The sequence below is a fragment of the Colletotrichum navitas genome (genome assembly GCF_030913465.1).
Source record: "Colletotrichum navitas strain CBS 125086 chromosome Unknown LY79scaffold_54, whole genome shotgun sequence".
Taxonomy (NCBI): Eukaryota; Fungi; Ascomycota; class Sordariomycetes; order Glomerellales; family Glomerellaceae; genus Colletotrichum; species Colletotrichum navitas.
In genome coordinates, this window is record NW_026850600.1 from 144,875 (window position 1) to 171,716 (window position 26,842).

The 26,842-nt window shown below is 58.4% G+C and overlaps 8 protein-coding genes across 8 annotated transcripts; 4 read left to right on the top strand and 4 right to left on the bottom strand.

Moving 5' to 3' along the window:
• Window positions 1-3,730: 3,730 nt before the first annotated feature.
• On the bottom strand, window positions 3,731-7,605 carry LY79DRAFT_561347 (uncharacterized protein). Its single transcript, XM_060558397.1, has 6 exons — window positions 5,985-7,605; window positions 5,804-5,938; window positions 4,679-5,747; window positions 4,545-4,628; window positions 4,322-4,493; window positions 3,731-4,260 (listed from the first exon to the last, which is right to left on the bottom strand). The coding sequence occupies exons 1-6, from the start codon at window positions 7,238-7,240 to the stop codon at window positions 3,998-4,000; spliced, it is 2,979 nt and encodes a 992-aa protein (XP_060411551.1). The 5' UTR covers window positions 7,241-7,605; the 3' UTR covers window positions 3,731-3,997.
• Window positions 7,606-8,570: 965 nt separating this feature from the next.
• On the top strand, window positions 8,571-9,800 carry LY79DRAFT_671749 (calcineurin-like phosphoesterase; the record flags this gene model as incomplete). Its single annotated transcript, XM_060563956.1, has 1 exon — window positions 8,571-9,800. One exon carries the CDS (start codon window positions 8,571-8,573, stop codon window positions 9,798-9,800), a length of 1,230 nt encoding a protein of 409 aa, XP_060411552.1.
• Window positions 9,801-10,251: 451 nt separating this feature from the next.
• On the top strand, window positions 10,252-12,615 carry LY79DRAFT_520656 (uncharacterized protein; the record flags this gene model as incomplete). Its single annotated transcript, XM_060555266.1, has 3 exons — window positions 10,252-10,645; window positions 10,691-11,465; window positions 11,514-12,615. 3 exons carry the CDS (start codon window positions 10,252-10,254, stop codon window positions 12,613-12,615), a joined length of 2,271 nt encoding a protein of 756 aa, XP_060411553.1.
• A 969-nt stretch (window positions 12,616-13,584) lies between these two features.
• Window positions 13,585-14,848, bottom strand: LY79DRAFT_520619 (uncharacterized protein; the record flags this gene model as incomplete). Its single annotated transcript, XM_060555264.1, has 2 exons — window positions 13,585-14,649; window positions 14,702-14,848. 2 exons carry the CDS (start codon window positions 14,846-14,848, stop codon window positions 13,585-13,587), a joined length of 1,212 nt encoding a protein of 403 aa, XP_060411554.1.
• A 553-nt stretch (window positions 14,849-15,401) lies between these two features.
• LY79DRAFT_302607 (uncharacterized protein) lies at window positions 15,402-16,387 on the top strand. The gene has a single exon (XM_060552292.1). The coding sequence runs from the start codon at window positions 15,556-15,558 to the stop codon at window positions 16,264-16,266; it is 711 nt and encodes a 236-aa protein (XP_060411555.1). The 5' UTR covers window positions 15,402-15,555; the 3' UTR covers window positions 16,267-16,387.
• A 218-nt stretch (window positions 16,388-16,605) lies between these two features.
• Window positions 16,606-20,783, bottom strand: LY79DRAFT_636777 (uncharacterized protein). The gene is made up of 7 exons (XM_060562276.1): window positions 20,376-20,783; window positions 20,256-20,321; window positions 20,143-20,201; window positions 20,067-20,085; window positions 19,949-20,014; window positions 18,158-19,899; window positions 16,606-18,108 (listed from the first exon to the last, which is right to left on the bottom strand). Exons 1-7 carry the CDS (start codon window positions 20,376-20,378, stop codon window positions 17,001-17,003), a joined length of 3,063 nt encoding a protein of 1,020 aa, XP_060411556.1. The 5' UTR covers window positions 20,379-20,783; the 3' UTR covers window positions 16,606-17,000.
• Window positions 20,784-21,759: 976 nt separating this feature from the next.
• LY79DRAFT_520529 (ALG8 glycosyltransferase family ALG6) lies at window positions 21,760-23,432 on the bottom strand (the record flags this gene model as incomplete). Its single annotated transcript, XM_060555251.1, has 4 exons — window positions 21,760-22,427; window positions 22,477-22,970; window positions 23,030-23,302; window positions 23,356-23,432. 4 exons carry the CDS (start codon window positions 23,430-23,432, stop codon window positions 21,760-21,762), a joined length of 1,512 nt encoding a protein of 503 aa, XP_060411557.1.
• Window positions 23,433-23,851: 419 nt separating this feature from the next.
• On the top strand, window positions 23,852-26,012 carry LY79DRAFT_561362 (legume-like lectin family protein). Its single transcript, XM_060558398.1, has 2 exons — window positions 23,852-24,613; window positions 24,675-26,012. Exons 1-2 carry the CDS (start codon window positions 24,195-24,197, stop codon window positions 25,870-25,872), a joined length of 1,617 nt encoding a protein of 538 aa, XP_060411558.1. The 5' UTR covers window positions 23,852-24,194; the 3' UTR covers window positions 25,873-26,012.
• Window positions 26,013-26,842: the final 830 nt, after the last annotated feature.

The following is a 26,842-nucleotide window of genomic DNA, read 5'->3' on the forward strand; positions in this document are numbered from 1 at the left end:
GGTTTTGGGTAAAGACTGTGGTTGCTGCTACCGGAGCACCTTTCGAAAAGAGTGGGTGATTGCTCGGAGATGGCGGTGACTCGGATGAGTGGGTGAGTGAATGAATGGAATCAGACAGATCAGAGACGTTGTCTGGGTGTGGTAATGAGAGGCGTGCTAAGCAAGCTCAGCTTTTGGTTTTTGAAAAAGAAGAATGAAGGAGAGAGAGAAGAAATGACCAGCAAGGTTCGACAGTGTCAAAACGGTGGAATGGGGAAGGTGAGGTCGAGTGTAAATCACGGAGGGAGGAAGTGGGCGATATAAACATCAAGCATCATGGACGACGACAGCGTGTGGCCGTTGGCGGACGCAAGGTACCTGGGATGAGGGTTCGGATGGTAATCCACCAGCACTAAGAAGACGCTAGGAGGGGTGGCCAGATATGCTCGGCCGTGACGCCATGGAGGATCCGCGATAGCGCGAGCCTTGGAAGACTGGCGATGCAAGTCGACCCAAGCGCAGGGCGTAGGGGAGTGAGGGGTGAGTGTATAGCATGTATTGGCGGAGAGTCAACGATGGGATTCTGGCAAGTTCGGACGAGCAAAGTACCACCTTAGGCGCTTGAGGAGACGGAGATGAGTGGCTGGTTTGCGTGTAAATTGCACACTGCACCACCAGCAGACGGGCGGGGAGAAGAAACGAAACGGCGGCAAGCTGAGTGACATGCTGACGGCCCCTTGGCCGACCCACTCTTGCGGTTTCCTCTATTATCTACTCAGTACGGAGTATGTACGCAGTACTCCGTAGTACGTAGAAGAACGCACTGAATAGGGGGCGGAATGCACAAAAAAAAAAAAGTCGGGATGGCATGTTCCTGCAGGATGCATAAAATCCTCAGTAGCCCATTGGCTGAGTCCGGGCTCGGCTGCTGACTTTGTGCAGGTCCGCGGCCGACTCGTCGCGCAGTGTGACGCTGGGGCTGTCCTTAGCCCCCGAAGTCTCTCTTCTTTTTCTTCACTAGCGCTGCGCCGCGCAAAGTGGCGTCCAGTCACTGGGAGCTGAGGAGAGGTACTGCCAACGGGCTTCAAGCGCCCGTTTGTGGCGGGAATTACCTGTGCTTGGAGCCGAACACCCAAACGACACCATTTGACGCTCAGGGCTTGGTGGCGGTCTTGAGACACTGCACCTCGCTATTTTCCAGGGGCAAGGCAAGCCGAAAATGACGTGTTGCCGGCTTGTTAGATTGCTTTGTTTGTTCAGCTGGTCTGCCCCGAGTACACGCACTATTATCAGGTGCAATGTCGTCGCCGTGGAAGAAAGAGCACGTGATGCTGCTTCCCTGATAATCATGGCAGCCCCTCCTTTCCTTGATATAGGGGGGGGCCAAAGGCCATGATTTCTGTTCTTCGCTGCCTCAGTTTCGGCAGCGAAACGAGTAACTGGGAAGACATCAGGGGGGACAGCTAACCTTATCCGGGCAAGCGGTTCCTGGGCTGCTTGTCACGCTTAGGCAGGGGTTCCCCCCTGCGAGCCAGATTGCAGGGGCTCAGCGGCCTGAGAAAACCCGAAGACCATTCGAGGACGATTGGGTCGATTCGCCTGCCTTGACCGAACACTGAGCTCGCTCGCTTGTCAGACCAAACCCCCGCCGTGCGGAATTCGAGGGTCAGCCTTGGTGAAACTACACCGACGCACAATCGAGCAAACAATCCCTTTCTTGCCTCCAGCCGGAATTGGAATGCCCATGTCTCTCCTCTCCCACGTTGCTGCCCGGACCAAAGATTTTCTAGCTGCATAACTTGGGCGCCCGACACCACCACCTCGGCCTCGTCGGGGGCATGGTGCCCGAATTGAGTCCGCCGCCGAGCGATCCCAATCATTCTTGCGGATGACGTTCCAAGAGCCGGTCATGGATATAGCCCTAGTGAATCCGGCGAGGCCTAGACTCTGTCGATGCTAGCCTTCGTTCTGTCATGACCCCTGTCACGAAAGCCCACAGGCTCTGACCCCTGGTTGGTGTTCATCCCATGTCTACCCGCCTTCTCGAGAAACAACCACGGGCGATCCGGCCGCTGCCCCCGACTGCCCCTGACGAGAGACGCTGGAAACGCGCCACACAATAATATGTCTCCCAGGGGCAACACCTACACCTGCCGCTTGCCGGCGCTATTCCTGCTGACACGCACGACCTGGTCGATACACCTGGGTTGTCGAGCACCCGTAGCTTCCGCCTGACTTTGCACCAACTCAACGCGGGTGACAGGACGCCAGCATTGAGTGGTGGTTTGACATGTCTGAATAACGCCTTGGAGGGTATTGACAGTCCACTTGTCTTCAGACATTCACCGCCATCATTTCCACATCGTCGTCAGTTTTCAACACCGCCTCCTTTGTCGTCTGCGGGCGGAGCGGCATCCACCCGCGTTTTGTAATGTGGACGTGCATGGTATTGTGCAACGCTACAGCGGCTCGTCTTCGGTACCGCCAGCCCCAAAGATGGTGTTTGCACGAGAAGGTAAAGGCCTCGGCCGGGATGAATGAAGAGCGAGACTGATGATACAGTCTATCTCCAATACGGCAGGCTCTGTTGTCTGAGCAGAGCGGCTCTCTCTCTACCATGTAAGCAGGTCCGCCCAAGCCAACAAACGAATACTGCGAGCCAGACATCGACGACCGCAAAGTGTTGGTGAAACAGATTGTCCCCGAAGCTGGGACAAACGACATTGCTTGGGACGGAGCAATCACCGCCCGCAACCATCTCGTCTGCAGCACGCTGTCAGCACGGATGAGCACCTTGCCATCCCATTCGCCTATCTTGCTACATGGCCTCTTAGGTACTGCACCTCTCGACCGCCACCGGCAGTTTGGCATGCAACCTTTGCTTAGCTTTCTCATTCATGTCGGAAGTTGCGACGATCTTTTGATGAGATGACAGTTGCTCCTGTACTTAATCTCTGCCTTCCAACCCCCCCCCCCGTCCCCGCTTCCCCCCGGGGCAGGTTTAACCTGATCGCTGCGCACGAAGCCAGACGGTGCCATGATGCCATCCCATGTCCAGCACGTGTCGCCGAGTTCCGAGCTCCCACCCAGCCTGAACAGTCGTATAGCGAAGCTAGCTTGCCCTGGCAGAGCAGAGGGCGAGCACACTACCGTTCCCGTCCCCCGTGAGGGGTTTCCCTCATTTTCGCCTATGTGGCCGGCGCCGCTTCGGCCCTGGGCCTTGCTGCTAGCGACTCCAAAAGCCTCGTCCCTGCATAAGCGTATTCACCACCGCTCACCGGCGCGCGTCTAGTTTACCGATCGCCTCCCTTGCCCCCCTTCTGCTCCAGGTGGTGGTGCGCGAAAGGGCCCAATACCGCGTACCTGGTTCCAGAGGCATCAGGCCTGGACCCGGGTCTGACAAGTGAGACTGTGTTGACGGTTAGCCGTGTCTCACCCCGGGGACCCTCTGATGCCCATGGCCTTGTGAACGGCCACGAAGACGTCAGCTCTCGAGTTTCCCGAGAGGCGCTCGGTGCAAACTGATTGTTCACTCCTGTTCTCGAAGCCGTAGTTTTGCTGCTGACCCGAGGTCTTTCGTCGCCCGGATGCTGTCTTGGACCGGATGACGAATCGCGGTTGCAGGTTTGCCGTGTGCTACCCTGCTTCATGGTTGCGCAGAGCCCTCGAGGAGTGGGTGGGATGCACATCCGTCACTTTATGTCTGCGGCCGGACGTTCAACCAAGCTGTGCTGCAAACTTCCAATCGCAGATGTTTTCTCCAGCCAGGCTTTATATGTGTAATGCTCATTTCCGGCCCAAGACCACTGTCAGTTTCATCTTACTTTTAATATTTGGAACCCATATGAACGAAGATGGTTGTTGGCTGCAAACCCAGAGTTATTTACACTCGAGAATGTCGCCATTACGCCAGTGGCCATATCCCTCCATTGCCTTTGTATCAGTGATATTTGCCACCCCTCCGGATAGTGGACAGAAGACCATCGCTCCACTGGCTTGTAACGTGGCACAATCACGCCTATTGATCATGCTCTTGCGGCCAGCAAGCGGCGACCTCGAGCTCGCCGTTCTTGCCCGTCTCAAAGCTGAGCGCCACGGTGCCGCCAAACTCAAGAGGGCTGTCCTCCCACACCACGATGTCGCTGCTCCTGGGGAGGCCGAGGATGTCCTCGACGTTGGAGGAGACGAGGCGGATGGCCTCCTTGTTGCCGAGGCCGGCGTACTTGGCGGCCCACGCGGCCTCGAGGGCGAGGTCGTGGATGCGGTAGTCGGTGGGCATTACTACAAGCGTTTGTCAGCGGGTTCTCTCACGTGTCGGCGCCTCTTTCCATCGGCGACTCACAGTTGCTGACAATGGCGACGGCGAAGTAGACGCCTGCCTCGCTCAAGATCCGAGCGACGCTTGGGGTCAGAGGGGGGCCAACGACGGCGTCGCGGTGTCGGAAAGAGGTGGGCGCCGGGCGGGTCTCCGTGAGGATGACGGGGATTTGGGACTCGGCGAGCTCCAGAGCGACCTGGTTATCTGGTTAGGGCAGTCCCCCGGAGGGTTCCTCTCGATCACTCACCAATGGTGCCTCAGCACCGCCCTGGATGACAATGTTCGCGTCAGGAAAGTCTTTTTTGATGTTGATGATTTGTTGAATGTCCCACTGGCTTCATGTCAGCTTCCACCACATGGTACCTGCCGGACCCGACTTACGTGGTTGTTGGCGTTGATGACGAGCGGCAGCTTGCCGGAGGCAACCTCACCGAACGTCGTCTCGTTGTGCTTGCCTCTGCCGTCGATGATGATCTTGCGCAGCTTCTTCACGGCGGTGCTGACGGTGCCCACGCTGGCCTTGGCCTTCTCGTCGATGGTGACGTGGAGCGCGACCTCGGGCCGGAAGACGCCGCCATCGAGCAGAGTGCGGCCGTTACGGGTGAGAATGCCCACGCTGACGCCGTTGACGAAGCCGCCTGCCTCATCGCTGAGGGGCGGCGTGATGGCACGGGTGATGCCGCCGATGCGCGCACGGGAGAAGGCCTTGCCCTCCAGCTGGACGCCGTACTTTGCAAAGACCAGGTTCTCTGGGTCGTTGCCGTCTTTCTTCGGGTCCACGCTGCCGTCGCCGGTAGATTCCTCCGACGCAATCTCAATCATGCCGAGAGAGGTCGTCACGGCCGTCAGGCCCGGGAGGACGTGGCCGTTGGAGAGGTCGAGGGTGATGGCCTCGGCTTCCGTTGACACCCGGGCGACCGCCGACGAACAGCCCTGGGGCGTGTCAAGACAAGTCACCGCCCCGTTGCTGATGACGAGCGTGTAATTGACACCGCTGACGTCGCGAAAGACCGTTGGCACCTGGGGATGGTTCTCGAGGAAGGTGCTTGTGATACCGTTGATGACGAAGTTTCCCTTGGCGTTCTTGGTCTTTCTGCAGAAGGTTTCTCTCTTCCCGGCCTCAAGCTCCGTCCGCATCTTGGGCGCCACGGGGAGAGCCTCCTGGGTCGATGCCTCGTTGAAGGTCTTGCCCATGCTCTCCTGGACGATTGGGTTCTCTAACTGCGGGTTGCCATCGATGTAAACCTGCAGAGGGGTCGCGCCGACGGACAGTGGATGGGCGTCCCAGACAACCAAGTCAGCGTCATAACCCGGGCGAGCGTACCCGACACGATACCCCAGGTCGATTGCGTTCGCAGGGATGGACGTGACGGACTGCAAAGCCTTGTCTCCCGGCAGGTGGAATGCGTGCCCGACGCCCGCTTGGAACATGATGTACTTGGCGTTTGTCCTACAAGATGGCGTTAGTTTCAGCTCTCCTAAACTCGACGAAATGGGAATACGCGCTCTTCTTCTACATGATCACTCTTAAAAGCAACGGGGATGCCGTGCTCGTTTAGAATCCTGCTGGCCGACAGGCTAGGAGAATAGCCCTCGAACTTGTACAGACTGAACTCGGCAAATGTGGCAATGGTGACATTTCTGTGAGGGTTAGCAGAGGTCGCTGCAGAACATGGTGGTTACGTACTCGCCATACGCCTTGAGCATCTCGGGAACCTGCCAGGCCTCGAGGGCGTGATGGAAGGCCCGGACCCGGACGCCGTACTCCCGGGTGACCCGAAGCATGGTTTCAAAGTCCTCTGGAAGGTAGCAGTGGTTCTGCATGGAGACTCGGCCACGCAGCATGCCCACCGTCGACTCGAGCTTCAAGTCGGTGGGGAAGTCACCGCTCTCCTTGACGAAGCGGAGCTTCAGCTCGTCGGAGCTGGCCGACATGCTGGCAACGCCCTCGCAGTACTCATCCTGCTTCTGCAGATGCTCCTTGGCTTTGGCGAACTGGTCACGCAGGATATAGGCGTTGCCCATGCTCGTGTGGCCGTAGAGCCTCTTAGGGTTCTCGCCGCACGCCAGCTTCATGTAGCGGTGCCGCTCCTCGACCGGGATATTATGCTCAAGGAGCAGCTCCTCGACGACGTACTCGCCCAGTTCGCCGGCCTTGAGGACGTTCTTGACGACGGTCGCCTCGCCGCCCATGATGTTGGCGGAGCCCGGCAGAATGAGAGACGTGGTAACGCCGCCTGACATGACGATGCGAGCGGCGCCGTCGTACGCCTTCATCGAGTCGAGGACGCGCATGAAGGGTGTCAGCGGGCCGTATGCCTCGTTTATCTCGTTCTCGTCCCCCGTGATGGGAAGCGCGGGCCACAGGCTGCTGAAGTGGTGCGAGTGCATGTCGACCAGGCCGGGCGTCACGAACCGACCGTGCAAGTCGTGTTCGGTGGCCCCGTCGGAGCTGATAGCTTTGGAGGCCGTTGTCGCAAGCTCGGTGATCAGGCCCTTCTCGAACCTGATATCCATGGGCTCAGGGGCGATGGACTCTCCGTCGAAGAAGGTCATGTTGCGCAGCACGACCGGCTGGTCTTGTCCATGGGCCGAGTTCCATCGCGGGTTGGCCTTGCGGGACTCGGGCTTGGGACTCTTGGGGAAGGTCTTGAGGGCAGCGCAATGCTTCACGGCCTCCTCGAAGCGGGCCAGATGGGTGGACGAGGAGGCATGCTGGGCAGCGTCGCGGTAATGGGTTTCTCGCTCGAGGCGAATGGTATGCCAGGCGACAAGGCCGGCGAGGAAGATGCAGACAAGCACACGGAGCGAGACGAGGCCCCGGATAAGGGAGCGACGGGGCCGAACGTGAGGATAGGCAGTGGCTTCGTACGGAGGCGGGACCTGGAAGGTGTCGCTGTGGAGGTCGGGCTCTTTCGAGCGGGGGGGTTGTGGGAGGGACATAGCGTGATGATGCTCAGGATGCGGTGGTCCTAAGGCTGATGGTCGCGCAGACAGCGGATGAAGCTTATGATGACAGGCAGGCGAGCATCAATCGCATCATTTATGAGCTAAATGCGAGTCGACGGTGAATACTTCGTGATTGGATCATCGAAAGTCCTTCCGGATGGGCCAGGGTAGCTGGTCGGAGCTGGCGACTTTGCTTACCCGTCATCCATACGGATACTGCACTACCTACCTACAGAGGCGGGCCCGGCTTGGACGGTCAATTGAGTTAGGTTTTCTACCTAGTCGTTGCTGCAGTCATGGAAAACAGCTCGAGTTGAGCGGGGAAGCAGCCATGGTACCAGTAGTTTGTCCGATAAGGGAATATGTATGCGTGGTGCAGCGCCGCTTTGGCAGTGTGGCTAATAGTGGCCGATGTGGGGGGAGTACTCCGTACCTTGTCGACGGGGAGCTTTATCGCCCATCAGGAGCTTCGCTGCAGGGGGAGCCGAGGGAAGTTGCAGTGCAGCTCCTCCCCCTTTCCTTAGGAGCACCTCCACCTCCACCTGCATGTCTCATGCCCCGGGGGGGCGCAACCCAAAGGGCGCGTCGAGGTACAGAAAATACAGGTACGACCGGAAGCCTTGTCAGTGACTGCGCAGACTGACGGACATCGTCGTGGGCTGCGGTTCTCGGGTTGCAGGAATCTGTCCAAAGACTAAATCAACACAGACACACACTGTATCCTGCGAGGTGTCGAGGAACAAAGTTTCGTCGACTCGTGAGGCAGCTTCCGCCAAGTCTTGCCGTTGGATCATTTCGATCACAGGCATGCCGTTAAAGATGTTTAGCTACCCGTTTGCTCAACGTGGTACCTATACCGCGATACCCATTTGATCAGCCGTTGGACACTCTTTGGGCGAGGCGAGGCGGCGGGAAGGAACAGACTGCCGGAAACTGCAGCGCTTGTGCTAGCCTCTCGTGGTTGGCTTGGGCCCCCCGACTCGGTGGGGCCCCCTGCCCAAAATGGTATCTGCCACAGTGGGCCCGTTTTGGCTCTGTTTGGGATTGTTTGGTCCTTGGAATACCAGCTACAAGCTCCCAGCCAGCTTCACCAATCCCACGTCTTTTTTTTTGTCTGCTCGACATCGTCTTCGTTCGAATACCATCCTTTGTATTTCCACATATCGCACTCGGTTCAATTCTCTTTTCTTTTCTTTTCTTGGCTTGTCTACAGATCCTCGGCCCTTTACCCGTCGTCGACCTTCTACAGTCGTCCTTGACACCCGCCGTAGTCTTCGGATCCCGATACCACAACCGGCGCCTTGCGACTAATCCAAAATCCACGATGCCGACTCCTAAGCTGGAAGAGGCGCTCCGGCCGCGTCCCCCGCAGACGTCTCTCCAATTGATGGAGAGGATATGCCAGCTTGTCCTCGTCTTCGTCCTATCCTTTGCCGCCATGTTCTTAATGATGACCAAGATCTCGCCTGGCAAGTGGCCTTTGACGGAGCCCTCAATAAGCAAGCCAAGGCTCCAAGTGTCGTCTCAGCGCGACTACACCATCGCCATATTCTCCGACCTACACTTTGGCGAGCAGGAGTTCGGTTGGGGCATAGATCAGGACCTCAACTCTACCCGAGTCATGCGGTCGGTCTTGAAGTCTGAGCAGCCCGACCTGGTCGTTCTCAACGGCGACCTCATCACGGGCGATGACACGCACAAGGAGAACTCGACAGCTTACATCGACCAGATCGTGCAGCCACTCGTCCAGGGAAGCCAGCGGTGGGCCTCTGTCTACGGCAACCATGACTCCAAGCACAACCTGGATCGCGCGCAGCTCTTTCGCGCGGAGAAGGGCTACGACCTTTGTTACACGACGTCCATGGGCGACGATCTGCCGGGGATCACAAACTACTACGTCCCCGTCTTCGAGGGAGACTCCCGAGACCCAATGCTGCTGCTATGGTTCTTCGACAGCCGCGGCGGCACTAGCTACCAGACGGATTCCGATAACATGGACGACATTCCAAACTGGGTCGCCCCCGAGACCGCCGCATGGTTTACCGAGACCTACGACGAGCTCAAGGAGAAGCACGGACGCGTCATCCCGAGCGTCGCCTTTGTCCACATTCCGCCGCACGTATTCCTGGAAGCTCAGCAGTCCAATCTGGACCCTGCCAAGTTCCCGGGATTGAATGCCGAAAGCCCGCTGGCCATCCAGGGCCAGGGCACCGAGGACTCGCCCTTCGTCGAAGCGCTGCTCGAGGCCGAGGGCCTCCACAGCGTCTACGTCGGGCACGACCACGGCGAGTCCTGGTGCTCGACGTGGCCCGGCCACGCCTCCGGACTCGGCGCCGAGGCCCCGTTCCTCTGCTTCGCCAAGCACACGGGTTACGGCGGCTATGGCACATGGAATCGCGGTGCTCGTATGATCAAGCTTTCCTTCACACAGGGCGACGACCCCCAAATGTCGGTCGAGTCGTGGGTCCGCATGGAGGACGACCAGGTCGTCACACGCGTCTCCCTCAACGAAACGTACGGGGTGGACAATTATCCTTCCAACGTCGGCGAGTGAGGGGGGCAACCCCATCCGCAGAATGTGCTTCGTGCACGATGCGACGCCTCCCTTTGCTGACACCTTCTCTGGCGCCAATAAACATTCCAATCCTCGCGTGGTCTGATGTCAGACTAAGACTTGTGAAAGGATCCTGCGCCCCGTCACTCTATTTTACACACATTCCTCCCTCTGGCCTCCGACGGAGATTGCAAAACCTCGCCCTGCGGCCAGCTGCCGTCAGCCAGCCCTTAGCGGCCGTGCAAACGCCTCAAACTAAAAAAGGCGCCAAACAGCCATCCGAGCAACTGCAGTAACACCATAATACCATTGTCTCTTTTCCTCATCGGCTCCTGGTGCAATTCCTCCTTCCTTCTGGTTTTCCAGAAACCACCGATCAAATACGATGCACAGGAGCCAGACATCGACAGAACAATTGCCGCCAAGGTATACGGCTTCTAAGCCGACCGACATGTCTCAGCAACCCCTGCGGTACGCTCGGCGGCCCGTTTACATCCTCGCCGCCTATCTTTTTCTATTAGTCGTTCCCTGGCTCTGCGTGTGCGTCGTCAACCGGCGAACGACCTCCGACCCGTTGAGGATTGTCATGCAAGATGACCTCGACAGCTATCGCCGGTGGCTAAGCGCGGCTTCGTTTCTGGGCATCGTGGCGGCGGTCGCTGCCCTGCCCTGCGTTGCGGCGCTTCTGGCCTACGGCGCGGTTGTCTTCTCACAGCGACGATCGAAACAGCAGTCGCTCACAGTCCGACAACTGCTGGCCATCTCGGACCTGAAGTGGACGGCCTTTGTCACAAGCGGCGAGTCGTCGTCCTACTTGCTTCTGGCCACCGGCCTGCTTTTGCTGGGTAAGCCAGGCCACGGCTCCCGCTGATCTAAGCTAACGCAACCAGCTGCCGTGCAACCACCATTGCAATCACTGTTGATGCCGGCATCTAGCCGCCTGGTGTATCCTTGCGATAGTTCAAGACACCTCATCAAATGGGATCGTTCATGTGACGGCGTGGAAACTCGTGCCCAGAAGGTCGGCAAGGACGCCGAGCCGGTGTTGCTCAGGGAAACAGGCGCCTCGCCCATCGTCGGCGCTGTCAGAAGCAACATGGTCAACATCACCTCAGCGGACATCCAAGAGAACCTGTGGCGGGACGGCGATACACAACGTAGCTTCATGACAGGAGAAGCCCAAGCGTATAACGAATCGTTCTGGGTATCAGCGGTGCCTGCGGGGGCGACGACGGGACCGCTCAGGCAGCACTCTATTCGGCTCAGCTCGTCCGCGGAATGCGAGGTTGCGGGCCGTGATGCGTTTCCCGTCAGCTGCGACGGCTACGCAACCTCTCTCGAGGGCTTCGGCGTCGTCGTGCGGACATGTATGCCAGGCAGCCATACGAACACGGACAACGGCATTCCCCCGAGACGTCGCCAGGATGTCGAGGAAACCCTCTTCATCGACGCGCAAATCAGTGCCGAGGCGGCCAAGTCAAAGGACTTTCTGCCGGAGCCAGCGGAAAATGTCACCATCAAGTGTGTCGCCAGGACGACGCGCGCGTTCTTCGAGATCGGCAACTTACACACGGGGTCCCGTCCGTCGGATATCGTCGATGAGTGGCCATCGGACATGGCACACTTTCATGATTATGACTGGCTGGGCAACCTCATCACCAATACGTTCGTAGAAAACAGGCTTTCGCAAGAGCGCAGACTGACACTACACAGGTCTCAAGACGACTGGAACCGCGACCGGTTCGCCGGCTGGACCTCACCGCAGGGCCCGCTGCGATCAACTGTCGAGGCGCTCTTCGGCAATGGCTCGTACCCTGAAGCCGTCTTCGACTTCTTGAGGCAGACCTTCCCCGACCAGCAGTTGCCAGATAACCAAGCCCCCGATGGCGCTGTCCGGGATGCCACGCGCAAGGCCTGTGCCTTGGAGGCTCCCTTCAGCGCCTGGCAGCTCCCCTACAACTCCGACAATGACGAATTCGATTCGTGGTTTGCCTCGGTATACCAGGCCTGCTCGCTCAAGGAGCTCCCGAAGACGCTGTTCAGGATCGCGCAGGGTCTCCGGTATGAGAAGGTGGCAAAGAGCACCCTCGGCGTCGGCATGTACCTGTCCAACGCGGCCGTTCTCCAAGACGCCGCTGCGAACGACGCGGCAAGAACCATATACAACTTGACCGGCACCGGTTTCGTCACGCCTCGCTATACCCTGGGGGCAACAGTCGCCATCAGCTTGCTCATCAGCGCGCAGGCCGTCGCCCTCATACTGCTCGTCTTCTACATCTACAGCCTGCCCACTTGGACCGACACGCTGGACGCCTTCGCCATGATGAGGCTCGGGGCGCATCTGAGGGAGTCGGTGGAACTGCCTATCCTGGGTCGCGTCAACCGGGGGGAAGTCGCAGTGCTGGGCGAGACGGACGGTTTGCTCGGGGTCGTACCCGGCACGGCGGGCGACTCAGAGGAGGATGTCGAATTGGCCGCATTGGCCCCCTCCAGTGCCATGCAGAGGGACGGAGCATCCACACACCACTACGCGATGCTTAGCCCACTATCACCCGCCAGTACACTCTCGTCCTGCGAGGCTCTAGTGCCGCCCACCCACGCGCGTCAGGACGCCACGATGCCTGGAATGGACGCTGGCGAGCTGAGCGACTTTCTCCAAGGGGCCCCGTCGGCGACTTCCTTAGTGTCGTCCGCTCATAGCTCTTCGCCGCCACCACCGTACATGCCGGCCAGATCGGCAAATAGGGGCCAACGGGTGAGGGGGCCGTTACGGTTGGCATTAGGAGCTTCTGGGCTCATTACAGGAGCATTGTAGGCAAGGTACAAGCCCTGGTTCTATTCGGAAAGGAAGGCGAATAGAATTTTATTTTATTTTAGATCGTTTAATACCCATACAATGCATACTATCTCCTCATGCGGCATTGATACCACCCCAGGCCACGTCGCAGCTGGCGAATTAGGCCGACTCGGCCTGCCGCTAAGAAGGACAGACTGCGGCTAACAGGAACCAAAGGCAAGTCAATTCCGGTTCGGGCCCTGCAATGTGGGCACATTAAAGTTTCAGGAGGGGGTTTTAGACTGGCAGATCGTGGTGTCGAGCTACCGTCCCTACGCTAGCCGTATTGAGCTCCCTTAATTCCTGACTGCCCCGCCTTTTGAAGCTCCCAAAACCATCAGGATTAACTATTTAGCTCCGCATGCTTGGTGTTGAAATCTTTGTCAAGCAAGCTATTTTTGGCGGTGGGTTCCCAACAGCTCAGGCAAGCCAAAAATGAGTTATTCTGTGTTCTTGGTTGTTGGTGGTGTTGTTTAGTTTGCACCTCAGGAAGCATTTAATAGCCTATTAGAATTCTACAGCTACATCAGTCTCTCTTTAAGGTAGCGAAGCCACCTGCGTTGTTGTATTCGTTGCCTTCACAACGTACTAATCTGATCCTCTGCTACAATCAACTGCGACGTTGCTAGCGCTGCAATCCAGGGCGTATATGGGCTGAGCGTGTTGAGCGAACAGCGCGTAGCTGGCGTTGGCCCTGGCCCACCTCGCTCGGCACTCCGCTTCCAGTCTCGGAATGAGGGTTCTTTAATCCGTCGGGAACAATGAGGAAGTAGAGAAATACTATGATACAAACACAATGATGCCCTGATCTCCTTGGTAGTGGACTGGGCATTCAATCAACGACCACTCTCAACCTCTGCGTCACCACCTACTGCGACATGCCAGCTTGAAGTGGTTCGCAAGCAGGCTACAATGCTGAGGACCGATCCAAGAGAGGAAGCTCACTTATCAACCCAACCCCGCCACTGATGTTTCCAGCTGCCGTCTTGCCAGTTCTTGCTTGATCAGCTGCGACATGGTCTTCATCCGACCAGAGGCCCACCAGGTCGTCCGGTCCTCCAAAAGCAACTGCGAAGTGCTGTAGAAGTGATACAGCACAAGCAACGCCCTCGAATCGTTGGCTACAATCATGTCCAGAAACGGCCCAAAGCAGAAGAGTGGGAAGGCGAGTATGTAGCGTTCCAGGTCCGATCGCTCAATTGGCCGAGTGTTGGTCTCGCGGTGGGCATGGAGCGTCAGGATGACTGACAGCAGATCGACGATGCCACGGAAAGCAGCGCGCTCTGTGTCGTTCTGAGCAGTACAATCTTCGAGACTTGCGCCGGCTGTCAGCTCATCGTAGCGCGCCATAAAACCCTCGACGATGTTGCCACGATCCATCCCTTGCTCCGCGACAATCAGGCTGAGCGCGTCACACTGGGAGTTCTGCGAGGAACCGAAAAAGATGCTGTCGGAACCCTGTGCTCTTGTGCTTGATAGGAACAACCTTACGCCAGAGCTGAGGAGGAAGAGCTGGTCGCGCGAGAGGTCCAGCACCGGACCGTCCGGAACATGCTCGTCGTGGGGAAGCTCCAGATTGCACCACGTGAGATAATGGATGAGCTGTGCTGTAAAGAAGAGCGGGTCGTACTTGTCGCCGCGGTCAAGCACGGTGCTGAAAATAGAGCAGCTGCGAGACAATAAAGCCATCGCCGCTTCCGCGTAGGCTGTTTCCTGCGGTCGCAGGATGCTGAGGTGCCGTGCGGAGACTGCAAGCATGGCCGTCATCAGATACTCCTCCTTGAATGCGAGCGGAATGGCGGATGGCCAGATCTTGTCGAAGCAGAGGGTGGGAATTGTCACATGTTGGAAGTGGTGAAAGAGCTCTATGTGCAAAAGGTTGACAGGCCCAGAGGAGTCAAGCGGCCGCTGGGCCGGGAGCGAGTCTCCGGCCTCGGGGCTCGATGGCTTTGGTGAAGGGACGCATGCTTCATTGCGCCTGAGGCAGTTTTTGCAGGGACGAGATTCGTCGCACTGGTTCGGGTGAGTCCTGGGGAGTTCTCGTCGACATGGAGCCGCATCTCACCTTGACCTTCCTTTTCTTGCATGATGCGCAACCGCCTCTACTCTTCTTATGGGCCACCTTCTTCTTAGGCTCGGGGTGGGTAGAGCTAACGAACCTTAGGGGCAGAGCTTCGGCGCCTGTACGAGGGGTGGAACGGTTTTCTGGCATGAGTAGGAGTCTCGTGATCTACCATGTGGATATTCGTTTACACAACCCTCCTTCATGAGAGATGCCCCTAGAAGTTAGATACTGGCGGTAATAAACCTCCTGAATGCAAAGGAACACTTAGCGCCGATAGCCGAAAAAGAAGGCAAACAGTATTGTTGATGGCTGGCGAAAAGTACGGACGAGATCAAGCCACCGGTTTAGCGGCCTTGGAGTCGAGACTGGAATCTCGGTTTCCTAAAACGGAATGCTAGGGGAAGGAGCCATCAGCCAAAATAGTTTAGCGTAATCCCTATCGCACGATCCTTGAAGGAGCGATGTAAGGGTCCTCTGGCCAATGACGTCACTGTAGGGACTTCGTAAGGAAGCCATCACCTCCACGAGACACAACCGGCGGTTCATAGGCAGTTTCCACCAAAATCTGACTGCTCAATTGCCTATAAGAATACCTTGAAGTTGCTGTGAAGGGACCTGTTCGGGAAGTTCTCTGTAAACATGGTTCGGCTGAATATTGAATGAGAGGTTCTACGGCGCTGACCAACATTAAGATGGCTAGGCTAATATGCGAAGGATGCATCGGAGAAAGCAGGCGACTTATCAGTGCAAGGCTGCAGCAGCCGCCGCGCCTTTCAATATATCGTTCATCTTGATCTAATCATATTCAACAGTCTCGAAACCGCGGTAATCAGCCGTTTCGTAAGAGCACAGGGATGGCGGGACCAGAGTTCCAGGGAGACCTCTTCATCCTCCCTCACATGGAAGCTTGCATCCTCCCGACAATTGCATCAAACGGACCTCCTAGCCCATTCAATATTGACCTCTTCACTGACGCCTCGTTTTCCATTGCCAAGGGCTGTCAGGGCCCGTCGAAGCCATCACAACCTGCGGGCGCCGCCGTCTTCTGGAAGCCGTGGCCAGGCCTGTTGGTACGGGACCCATGGCACTCGCGAGCCTTCCAGGTTCTGGCGTGTCGCGGCAGCAGGGAAGCGGAGCTCTTTGCCGTCGTCACGGGGCTCGAGACGGCTGCGCTGCTGGCGCATCTCATGCCGGAGTTGAGACGGGTGACGGTCTTCACGGACTGCCAGGACAGCATTCACACACTGATGGCGGCTGCTGCGAAAGCCTCTGACCCACTCGTCAAGCGCGCCGTTGCTGCATCCGTCGAACTCGTTGCTAGAGGCGTCAGGGTTCTCGTTCGTTGGTGTCCTGGCCACGTCGGCATTGAGGGGAACGAGAAGGCCAACGACCTGGCAAAGGAGGTCCGCTCTTATAACTTCAGGCACTTGGTGCCCAAAGAGCAGCCGGACTTGCTGGCTGGGTATGAGATTCCAGAGGAGTATTTGGAAAGGGCACGCCGCGGAGACTGGTGGAAGGATGATACCTTGAGACAACAAGCAACCGGCCCTCTTATCGACAGGTAGACGATACACTCGGCTAACATTACACATGGTTCACCCCCAAACAATATCAGTAGTTAAAGCCGAGACTCAAGAAAAGGGGGCGGGTCGAAGCATCCACGAACCCATAATTAGCAGCTCAAGTCTCTCCATCGCACTGCGTGTCCAAGAACTTGGTACAGGACGCCCCACGGATACCTCGTGGAGGGCTTTTGCAGCTTGCACGAAGATAATTGCTGACTCGGACGAGATGACAATCGACTTTCGACCCGACGGAGACCGCGCGTATCCCAGAGGAAACCTGCCTCGGCAAGGGCTTGCGCCCGCACCATCGCCGGTGTAATGAGTGTTTGCTTTGAGCTTGCGGCAACTACAGGAGCTAACCAGTCACGCCGGCTACGCACGCAACTATCATCAAACACTTCGTTTGGAGAGTCTATGGTTCCTATTCCATGTAGCTAATATGCAAACCGCACGCCGCCGCCCAGAACCGCCCAATGCTTGAAACCATAGCGAGCCATGCTGCGAAAAAAGCGAGATCGTCTCCTCCATCGTATGTGTGTGTGTGTGTGTGGGGTGTCCATCTTCTTCATGTGCCAGAATACTGCTTGTCTTCTGTCAGAGCTCCAACCCCACCCAGGTCTATCTGGGCAACTCATGCCGCGCCAGGTGTTTTCTTACGTCGTCATACGCAAAGGTCTATAAATACAGTGAAATCGGGGCCACAACGTGTGGCACTGACTTGGCATCTTTGTACGTTACTTACGCCGCCTTGTCTTCGAGACGGGCGCCGGCTCAGGCGACGGCTCGGCGGCCTGTCTCTTCTTGGTCGCCTGCTTCTTCGGGCGCGGCGGCGGCGGCGGCTCCGAGTGGAGGTGGCCGAGCTCCTCCATCGCGGTGGTGTTCTCCCACGCGAGACAGCGGTAATTGGTGGGCTCGGGCGTCGGCTCGTGGTGGCGGCCCCTCGTGCTCATACGCTTCGAGTCCCGCCTCTTGTCCTTCTTCTCTCCCTTCTCCTGTGGCTCCTCCGCTTCTGCGACGGCGAGGTACTTTTTGCGGTTCTCCATGTGCTGTACAATCTTGTCCCTGAAGGCGACAATCTCCTTTCTCAGCCGCAGCTCGTTGAAGCCGCGAGGGTCCAGCCACTTGAGAAGCTCGTCGACCTGCTCCGGCTCGCTGTAGTAGCCCCACTGGTTTGCGTTGAACACGCTGGTGGCGCCTTCTTCCAGTTTCTTCCTCTCCGGCACCGTCACGTCGAACTTGCTCTTGTACTCGGCTTGGTACTCGGGGTCGGCGTTGATGTAGCCCTCGCGCTCCAGCTCATCGGGGCCCTGCACCCAGATGCAGCCGTTGGCGTATCCGGCCTCGGCCGTCGAGCTGTCGGGGAGCCCCCCGTAGGGCATGCCGTTGCGCTCGAACCAGTAGTAACGGTTCCAGAAGCGGTCCTTGCCCAGCACGCGCGTGCGCCCGCAGTCGGCCTCGCGCAGGTCGTTGTCAATGACTGCAATCTCCTCTTCGCACTTCTTGATGAGATCCTCCTTCTTCTGAATTTCTTTGAGGACCTTCAGGAACTGCTTCGACGGCTTGGGCACCTTGGCGGCTTCGGCGGCCTTCTCCTTCCGCTCCTTCTCCTCTTTGCGCTTCCGCTGCCTTTCTGCGGCGCGGTCGTTAGCGCGTCGGAAATTCCTGCGCGGGGCGCCCTCGTCATCCGAGTCGAGCACCTCGTCCTCGGCATCCGCCGCCGACTCGTCTGCATCGGTCATCTTGACGTCTTCGTCCGCCTTCTGGTCGGGCGGTGGCGATGGCGGCATATTTTCTGGGAGCAAAATCTTGCGTTGATCATTGAGGGTGCGCAGTTCCTCGATTCTGTGAATGGTCAGCACTCATCTTCTCGCAACGGTCGGTGGTCCCTTACGCCTGTTTCCTCTGACGCTGCCAGTCAATCTTCTCCTTGCGGAACGCCGTCATCTGCTCACTGCACTCCTCCATGTACGTGCGCATGGCCTTGGTCTGCGTTGTGAGGATGCAGACGATCTGCAGCGCCTGCACTCGGTGGTTGACGTCGAGGTTGGCATAGCGCTCCCGCACGGTGTCCTGTGTAGGGTCCACGTCCGGGGGGCACAGCTGTGCGAGCAGGTCTTCGCACCGCTCCTCGAGCCGCTCGTTCTTCGACAGCTGGTGCAGCAGGCCGACCATGATGCGCTCCCAGCCGCCGTTCTGAAAGTTGCGTTTCCGAAGCTCCTCGATCCAGTCGTAGTCTTGGAGCAGGTCCTCTGCGCGGTGCTTGATCTCGGGTTCCACGTTCTGGCTCTCCTTCTCGGCGGCCCTCGCCTCCGCGAGTAGCCTCTCAGCCTCGGCCTTGGCGAGACTGCTTCGCGTGGCCCTCGCGGGGGGGCGCTCGGTCTCTGGTGTCGGCTCTTTAGCCTCCTCCTCGGAGCCCTCTTCCTCGGAGTCCTCCTCTTCGTCGTCCAGCTCGGGAAGCTGCACATTCACCTTGCCGCCGTCAGCTTCGGCGCTGACGATCTGCTTTAGGACCGCACAGTGTATCTCCTCGAACATCTGGACCTTGGTGTCCTCGGACGCAACGCACATGGCCTCGACAAAGTCGTCGAACGTGAATGAGTCGAGCTTGAAAATCTCGCAGTACACGTTCAGCGTGTCCCAAGTCTCCAGGAACGAGCCGACCGAATTCATCGACAGCTTGTCGCGTACGCCGGCGCTGCCATTTACAGGGACATCGGACGTGGTCGGGGGGTCCCTGCAGAGGAACGCCAAGGGCGGCCTGACGACGCCCTCCCTCAGCGGCACTTGGAGGTCTTCGATGGGGTACTTGGGGGGCGGCGGGGGTGGTGGGGGCTCGGGCGCGGTCATCGAATGCGGCAGCGGTTGGTTCCGGAAATTGAGCGGCAGCTGGAAAGGATTCTTGTGCGGCGGCGCGTGGAAGACGCCTGTCTCGGGACCTCCAAGCATCCCTGACGATCCGTTCTGGCCCTGCGGAAACTCTGGCGACTGGTTCTTGCCCTTTTGGCTCTTCGGCGCGGGTTTCAGCTCGGGCAGCCGCGCGGGGCCGTTTGCCATGGCGCCGTTGACGCCGTTTGTGCCTTGAGCGTCCTGCGTCGGGGTGTTGCTAGCTCGCTTTTGTGCCTGCAGCTGCTTCCTCTCCATCAACTTGGTATCGTAGCGCAGGTGAGGCGGGATCCGCGAGTCGATGTGGTACTGCGAGGCGACGTCGGGCTTCACGAGCCACGGCGCGCCGTTCCAGGCCTCACGCGTCACCGTTTTCTTGATGAACGACCGCAGAACTGACTTTGTGAAGATCTTGCGATCGCGAAAGATGTGATCGTCGTCGACGACGGCCTCGGTGCCGGGTCGATCCTCGAGGCTGACCGTGTATCGCGTGTAAGGAGCGGTCTGCGTGCCGTCGGGCAGCACCTTGCCGCCGAACCGAGTCTTTTCCCTAACAACTCCCTGTAGCCGTTCGCCGTCTGCCGTACTGACCGTCACGGCTTCACCGGGGTAGTAGTCCGCCCTGAACTCCTCAAAAACCATGTCAACGAGTGCATCGATTCGGGAGACAGTTTGGAACTGGACGCGACGCAGGACCGGGCCCTTGAGGGCTTCGGGGAACGCCTGCTCGACCTCTTCGGCGCCGGCGAGCTGCACCGGGGTTAGCTAATTGTGCCACGCTGGAACCGTCGACACTGACCTCGCTCTTGAGGGCTTCGAAAAACGTCATGCCCGAGTGCCCCGTGATCTGGCAGATGAATCGCCGCTACGCACTGGAGTCAGTCTTGGCTCGGCGCCCCACCTCGCTGGGGGCGTACCTGTTTGTAGAAATCCATTCTTCACCGCGTTAGCACGGGCGCCGGCGGAGACGCGAAGGGAGGAACGCCATCTCACCTATTGAGGTAGTCCTCATAGTGGGCAAATACCTCGCCGGTCTGTGGGATGTGCCAGACCTGAGGGGCTGCATCAGTACTCGTAGCATCGTTTGTAAATGTCACTTCGCGAACCTCTGCATTGTCATCCTTGACGTCCTTGGGAGGCAGCAACTGCACCGGTTTGCGTTTGAAAAGAACCTGGGGCCTACGTCAGTGCTCGGCGAGCTTCGAAAGCGCGTAGGGAGGCCGTACCATGGTGGCGGTGGGCTACAAGGGCATGGTCCTGGGATCGAGGTCCGAATGCGCAGTGGGGCCGAAATCCAGCCGTCCTTCTCTTCAGCAGATGTGTGTGATGCTAGAGAGCCGCGGGTATCATCGACCGGTCGAGACGAGCGCGTTGTGGCGGTCCTGGGGCGTTGTTGTGGTCGCGGCCGCAGAGAGCGGAGTCGCGGTCGTGGTGTCGGGCAGGGGAGGGCGGGTCGAGGGTGCACTTACACGCGAGGCTCGCGGACGCGGTGCGGCTCGCAGAAGACGTGTCGGGGACGGCTGATGGGGGTGCAAATGGCGATGTTGATGTTGGTGGTTGTGGTCGCGGGCGAATGGGGGAAACGCGAAGCCTGCGAGGCGTGGGGTGAAACGTCGAGGGAAAAAAACAGGAAGTGGTGAGCATTGGGGAGGAAGAGAAAAGGGAAAAAGAAGGGCGCCAGTGAAAAGCGGTCCTGGCCCGCTTGGCCCGTTCGGCCCACGGTGCCTCCGCATCCCATCTCCTAGGCGCTGCGCAGGCCTCCTCACCCTCCTCCACCCGCCACGACTCCGTCCAGCCCAGGAATTCCACAACCGCGTCGGCCACCCGCGACTTTGTACTCGTTGAGCTCGCCACGCCCGGGGCTCTCGATTGAGCACTCAAGCACTCGGTAAGAATTTGATTTGGCCTTCTTATGCTGGAATACGTCTGCTGCGGCGTCCGACCTCTTTCGGTAGGTCGTTTCTCGACAGTCGCCTCCTCGGGACCGGCTCCGGATGAGCACCGTTCCCCCCCCAGAGCACCTTTTCAGGCGCTTTAAAATGCCCGGCGAGCCCAGGGCTGCTCCTGCTCCTCGCCGCAATTTACTGGAAGCTTCTCCGATATGCATGGAGGCAGATACGTCGTGATATCAACCCCAGGCGGCCGGCCACGGCCGCTCCCGGTCTCCCGGCTCCGTGTAAGTGATTTCTTCATATACGTTTTCTACGACTTCCCTTGTGGTCAATTACGAAAGTGCATGGCTCATACTTTGCAGGATATGTGTCTGTTTTGTTCCTTCGTTTGCTCTCGGCAGACAATGGGTTGTGTCCAAGTGGCCCATGACCCCCGGTCCCCCTGCTCTGCCGTTAGCTCCATTCTCTCCTGGTACACTACCTCCTTGCGGTGGAGTCTGTGCTGCTGCTGTCAGCCTCCACGCACGTGAGTCGCAGCTCTTGATTGGTTCTCGTCGTCAGGGCCCCCACGGCACCAAGCGCCTCTTTTAGACTTCCCGCCTACTGGCCGTCATTCACTGGCACGCAGGAGTTTCGGCGACGGCACGGCCTTTATTGTCTTGTATTTCACTCATGTCACAACTTCCTATGTACGCGAGCGCGTCGTCGCTCGAGCGATTCAGGATGTAAAATACACCACCATGAAGCCTATCCAGCTGCCAAACACCCCCACGGCGCAGTAGGAGCTGGTGAACATGAGGGGGAGGAACTCGTACCGCTTCCCAAAGACGATCTGGTGAAGCAAGGAACAGTACAAAATCAGCGGGATGCTGATTGCGACGTAGAACGTGCTGAATCTGTCGAGCAGGAAGACTCTCGCTTTTCGCGAGGCCGGCGCCAAGCGGTCAAACACCATGAGGAACAAGATCAGCCAGAAGACGGTGTACACCGTTTTGATCGGGAACTCAGCCGGTGTAAACAACAGAGGGAAGAGGGACACGTGCCCGGCTACGGCCAGGGGCCGAAAAGCGCTCAGGTGGCGTCGGTCCTTGAGCGCGATGAGACTGAACGGGATGATGACCAGCAGGACGGCCTTCTCGTGTACATGCCACCCGAAGAGAAACGAGGCATAGCCGCACAGGGTGACAGCTCCGATAAAGGCATCCCAGGTGGGCGGCGCCTGGAAGAACAGCTTGACCAGGGGAAGAGCCTGGAAGAAGAGCGTCAGGGCGAAGCAAGTGCGCGGGCTGATCTCGGGCAGGACGGCAAAGGCGGTGTCCCCCACGAGTCCCCTGGTTACACTGTTGATCGCCTCGGCCTTGACGGGAAGGTTGAAACGGGGCGCAACTGGCGGCTGTCAGCCTGGGCCGTGCACTTTTGGCGATCCAAGACTTACCATAGATGAGAAGACGGTCGGCAAAGGAGTAGAGCGCCCAGACGTTCGGGGCCCAGTAGGCATGGCAGAGACCACGCGAAAAGGGGAACAGCCGGCTGACCATCTGGGGGATTTGGCCCATGGCCACGAACGGGCCAAACGCGGCACCGAAAATGGCCGCGATGCCGGCGCCCAGCTTGACGCAGTTGAGGAACTGGATTCTGAAGATGGACTTGGGCGACAGGCAGTACGCGCGAAGTAAGAAGACGAAGTAGGCGGGCGCCAAGTACAGGTAGATGTGCTTCATGCACAGCAGCCCCGCGAACAGCAATCCGCTGCCCAGCAGGCCCGACTTGGTTCTGGCGAGGACGAGAGACAGGATGAGGATGCCGTACATGGCTCCGTTGTACTGAAAGTGGATGTGGTCAATGATGAGGAGGCCGGGCGACAGAAGAATGGAGATGGCGGCAGCTTGGGCAGCTCGTCTCGTAGCGCCCGTGGCAGAGTCGATGAACCTGTGCCGTCAGCATCCCACCCTCTCCCCACGCGTCGCGTACATGCAAAGGGCACCCACCTCTGAAGCGCGTAGACGAGGACCAGCTCGGATACGATGACGGTCCACCGCTGGAAATAGACCGTCTGCCAGCTATCGTACTCGAGGTTGTAGACCTTGACCATGGCCGGGTCGACAAGCCTCGCGACCTGGGACATGACCCATTCGAAGTAGGCGAAAAAGGGGGGATAGTCGAGGGTCCATTCCGACGTCTTCTCGTAGTACCAGTCAGACAAGGGGAGGCTATTGGTGATGGCGAGCCAGTTCCGGTGGACTTCAAAGTCGGTGGATTTGCTGCGCGACGTGTCAGTTGCGGTGGCTTCTGGGTCGGAGGGCGGTCCACGTACTAGGCCGGGAAGAGGAGAACTTTGAGTGCGCCGGCGACAAGCGCACATTGGGTGAGGGTCGGGTACGATTCGGCCATTGTGGCGCGTTCGGGTTCGGATCAGGGGGACGTCCGCATTGAACTGGGCGGTGCCGTGAGAGCTTGTGAGAGCTTCGGTCGGACGCTCACCTGCTGCTCTCTGGCGGGAGGGAAAATCACAGGCCACCTTCGCTCTCTCTCGACAGGGGTCCTACTCACAGAGCTGCAGGACCCTACGGTACCTACCTAGGTACAATTAGGTAGGTATGGGGGGTTTTTTTTTACGAGAAGTGGGTCCGTGCAGAAATCGGAGACGCGACGGGGGGAAAGGCCACTTCAACTTGTTCCTGTGGCGTTTTCTGGGGAAGCCACGAGACGAGCAGCCACAGAAGAAGCGGAGCTGGGAAGCTTCCCTTCCCCCACTAGTAGTACCGGTAGGTACATACGTACGTACGTATGTGACGAAAGGACCTGGGCGGCGGTGAGCCTCCAGAGCCCCTTCCAATTCCAGCTCGGGCCATGCCGTTCCAGGCTGTTTTGTTGGTGGAGCGGGTTCTCTTCGTTTCGTGAAGGATTCCAGCGAACGGCTCAGCGAAGCAGAATCCGAGCTTCATGTTTGGACTTAATCATCACGAGACGAGAGCGAGCCTAAGACAATGCCCAGAATCTTCTGCGTCGGTCCTGGTTGCATTGTTCCTTTTTGATATATTGTTTCCTGCCAACTGCCTCCATCTGCTCTAGGAACCCAACGCCGTAGAGTCAACTTCCAGAAAGGGTAGCCAGCGGCCCCCAAAACAGAGGAGCTGTACAGAGTAGCTGCGGATGGTACTTGACGCTTTTTTAGTGCCAACCTGTCCTCAACCCACGCATCGACCCCTGCTTGGAGATTCTCGTACTTGGCGAGTTTCCAACCATCTCGTGCCCACGCAATTTTTTGGTTCCCGACGGTGTCTGCAACTTGTTCTTTTTTTTCCCTTCATTCTGCCCGCATTGCAGGACCTTGCCTTCTTTTCTTTATTTCTTGTTTACAGTTCGCCGATCCCGGGGGCAATACGACCGGCTTCGTCAACGCACTTGATACCTACTCCCTCTCCCAAAGATAGCCGCCGTACCACCTCGGATTCAGCCACAATGCGTGTGTCGCAAGCTCCCCTGAGCTCGACGCTCGCCTTCTTGCTCGGCGCGAGCTTGACACAAGCCCAGTACCTGATCAATGAGCTCAGTTTTGGATACTCGGGCAGGTAAGCTGCTCGACTTCCCGCGCGCCCACCTCCCTTTGAGAGCTCCGGCTGACAACCGTAGCATATCGCCCAACAACGACGGCCATATCCCCAACTTTGTTCTCCAGGGCCAACCGAACCAGCCCGAGGTTCTTTCCAACAAGATCATTCTCACGCCGGTCGCGCCCGGGAACCAGCGCGGTTCCATCTGGAGCACCCAGAAGGTGATGCACAGCAACTTCATCGCCGACATCGACTTCCGTGCCAACGGCCCCGAGCGCGCAGGCGGGAACCTCAACATCTGGCTCACCAATGGCGGCTCCATCGACGTTGGTATGAGCTCCGCCTACACGGCGCCCCGCTTCGACGGCCTCGTCCTCGTCATCGACGGCCACGGCGGCACCGGCGGCATGGTGCGCGGCTTCTTGAACGACCACTCGACCGACTACAAGGCCCAGAGCGACATCAGCGCCCTCGCCTTCGGCCACTGTCAATACCACTACCGCAACCTCGGCCGCCCCAGCCAAATCAAGCTGCGCCAGACCGACCGCGCCTTCAAGGTCGAGATCGACGGCCGCCTGTGCTTCGAGACCGACAAGGTCAAGATTCCTCCCGGCTACACCTTTGGTATCACCGCCGCGAGCGCCGACAACCCCGACTCGTTCGAGATCTTCAAGATGGTTGTCATGTCCGACAACCTGCACTCTAGCGACAACGGCCAGCAGCAGGCACACGAGCAAAAGGCCAACCAGGGCGAGCCGGGCAGCAAGAACCCGCGCAGCGGCAACCCCGACCCGATTGGCCTCGAGGAACTCCCCGACGCCAGCCCCGACTCCATCACGTCGTCGCGAGCGCAGTTTGCCGACCTGCACAACCGCCTGCAGTCCATCAACCACCAGATCGGCACCGTCTTCCGCGCCCTCACTCAATACAGCCAGCACGGCGAACACCGCCACGAAGAGACGTCGCAGATTCTCGACTCGCTGCGCCAGGAGCTGCGCAAGCTTGAGAAGATGAATGACCTCGAAGGTCGCATCAATGGGCTCGAGCGCGAGGTCCGCGGCATGCGTACCGACCTGAACCTGCAGATGAAGAACACGGAGCACTCCCTCCAGAAATACATGAGCGACCATCATGACGCGCTGGCGTCCCACATCGTCAACACTACCCCCGGGCACGGCAAGCTCATCGCCGTCATTGTTGGGTCCCAGGTCGTCCTCGCTGTCGGGTACCTGCTGTACAAGAGGAGAAAGAACTCGATGCCCAAGAAGTACTTGTAGAGGGCGCCGATAACAAGGGATTCCCATAGAGTAGGGCGGCGCGTGGGGAGGCTGTCTTGTATAAAGTGTGCGCGTCGTGTTACCTAGGCTCAAGGAGCCACGATGTTTGGGCTGCGCCAGGGGGGGGGGGGGGGATGTCAGCTATGCTGGTATGGCTCTTGTACGATTTGTGGGGCGAAACAAGGCAAAAGGGCACATTCGGGGAGTTTGCGGCGGGCTTCACCGTAAGGGATGGTTGGTGGGTGTGGTGGATGTCAAAGTAAATGATTGAAGCGAAAATGTTTTTACAGTTCAACCAAATTCAGCGTCACATATGTGTTCTGGTGACTTGTCACGGTGAGATGCGGTGGTTCCGCAACAGCTGGCACACTATCGGCGAAGTGGCCTCTCGGGCCAGCCGGACGGGTACAAAGTAGACTCGCCCAGAGAGCAGCCGTCCCCAACCTCCACCCCGCCAGCGCTTTGGCTCCTGCGTGACATGCCTGCCAACTGTTGTCCCCTTTGCTCAAAGCCATCGCCCGTCCGCCGCTGACGTTCACGGCCAAGGTTGGTTGAACCAGGATGAGTGGCACCTTCAGCAAGGTAGAGAGCGGTCGCCGAGGGGGCGCGTGTGCGCTGGGCTTGGTAGAATCTGGCCCGTCTCAAGACACTGTCCTGCTCATCGAGCGGGAAGCGAGCGCGCCTCTCGCTTCCGCATCGTCCTGCCCTGGTACAAGCCAACACGTCTAGAACGGTAGCCCTTGGCACTCCCACAGCTCGACACGAGGGATTACTGTGTCGAGACACCCCGTCTCAGCCAGAGGCAACGAGGGCCTTGCAAGGCCAGTGAAGACAGATGAAGCAATCGTTCAAATCGCTTTCATTCTCCAAGGTATATAGAGAAGCAAATCGTATAAAAACACGTGCAAATGTCCACAACAAACCCACCAGCAAGCATGATGAACCGACAAACCCAGGAAATGCACACCGC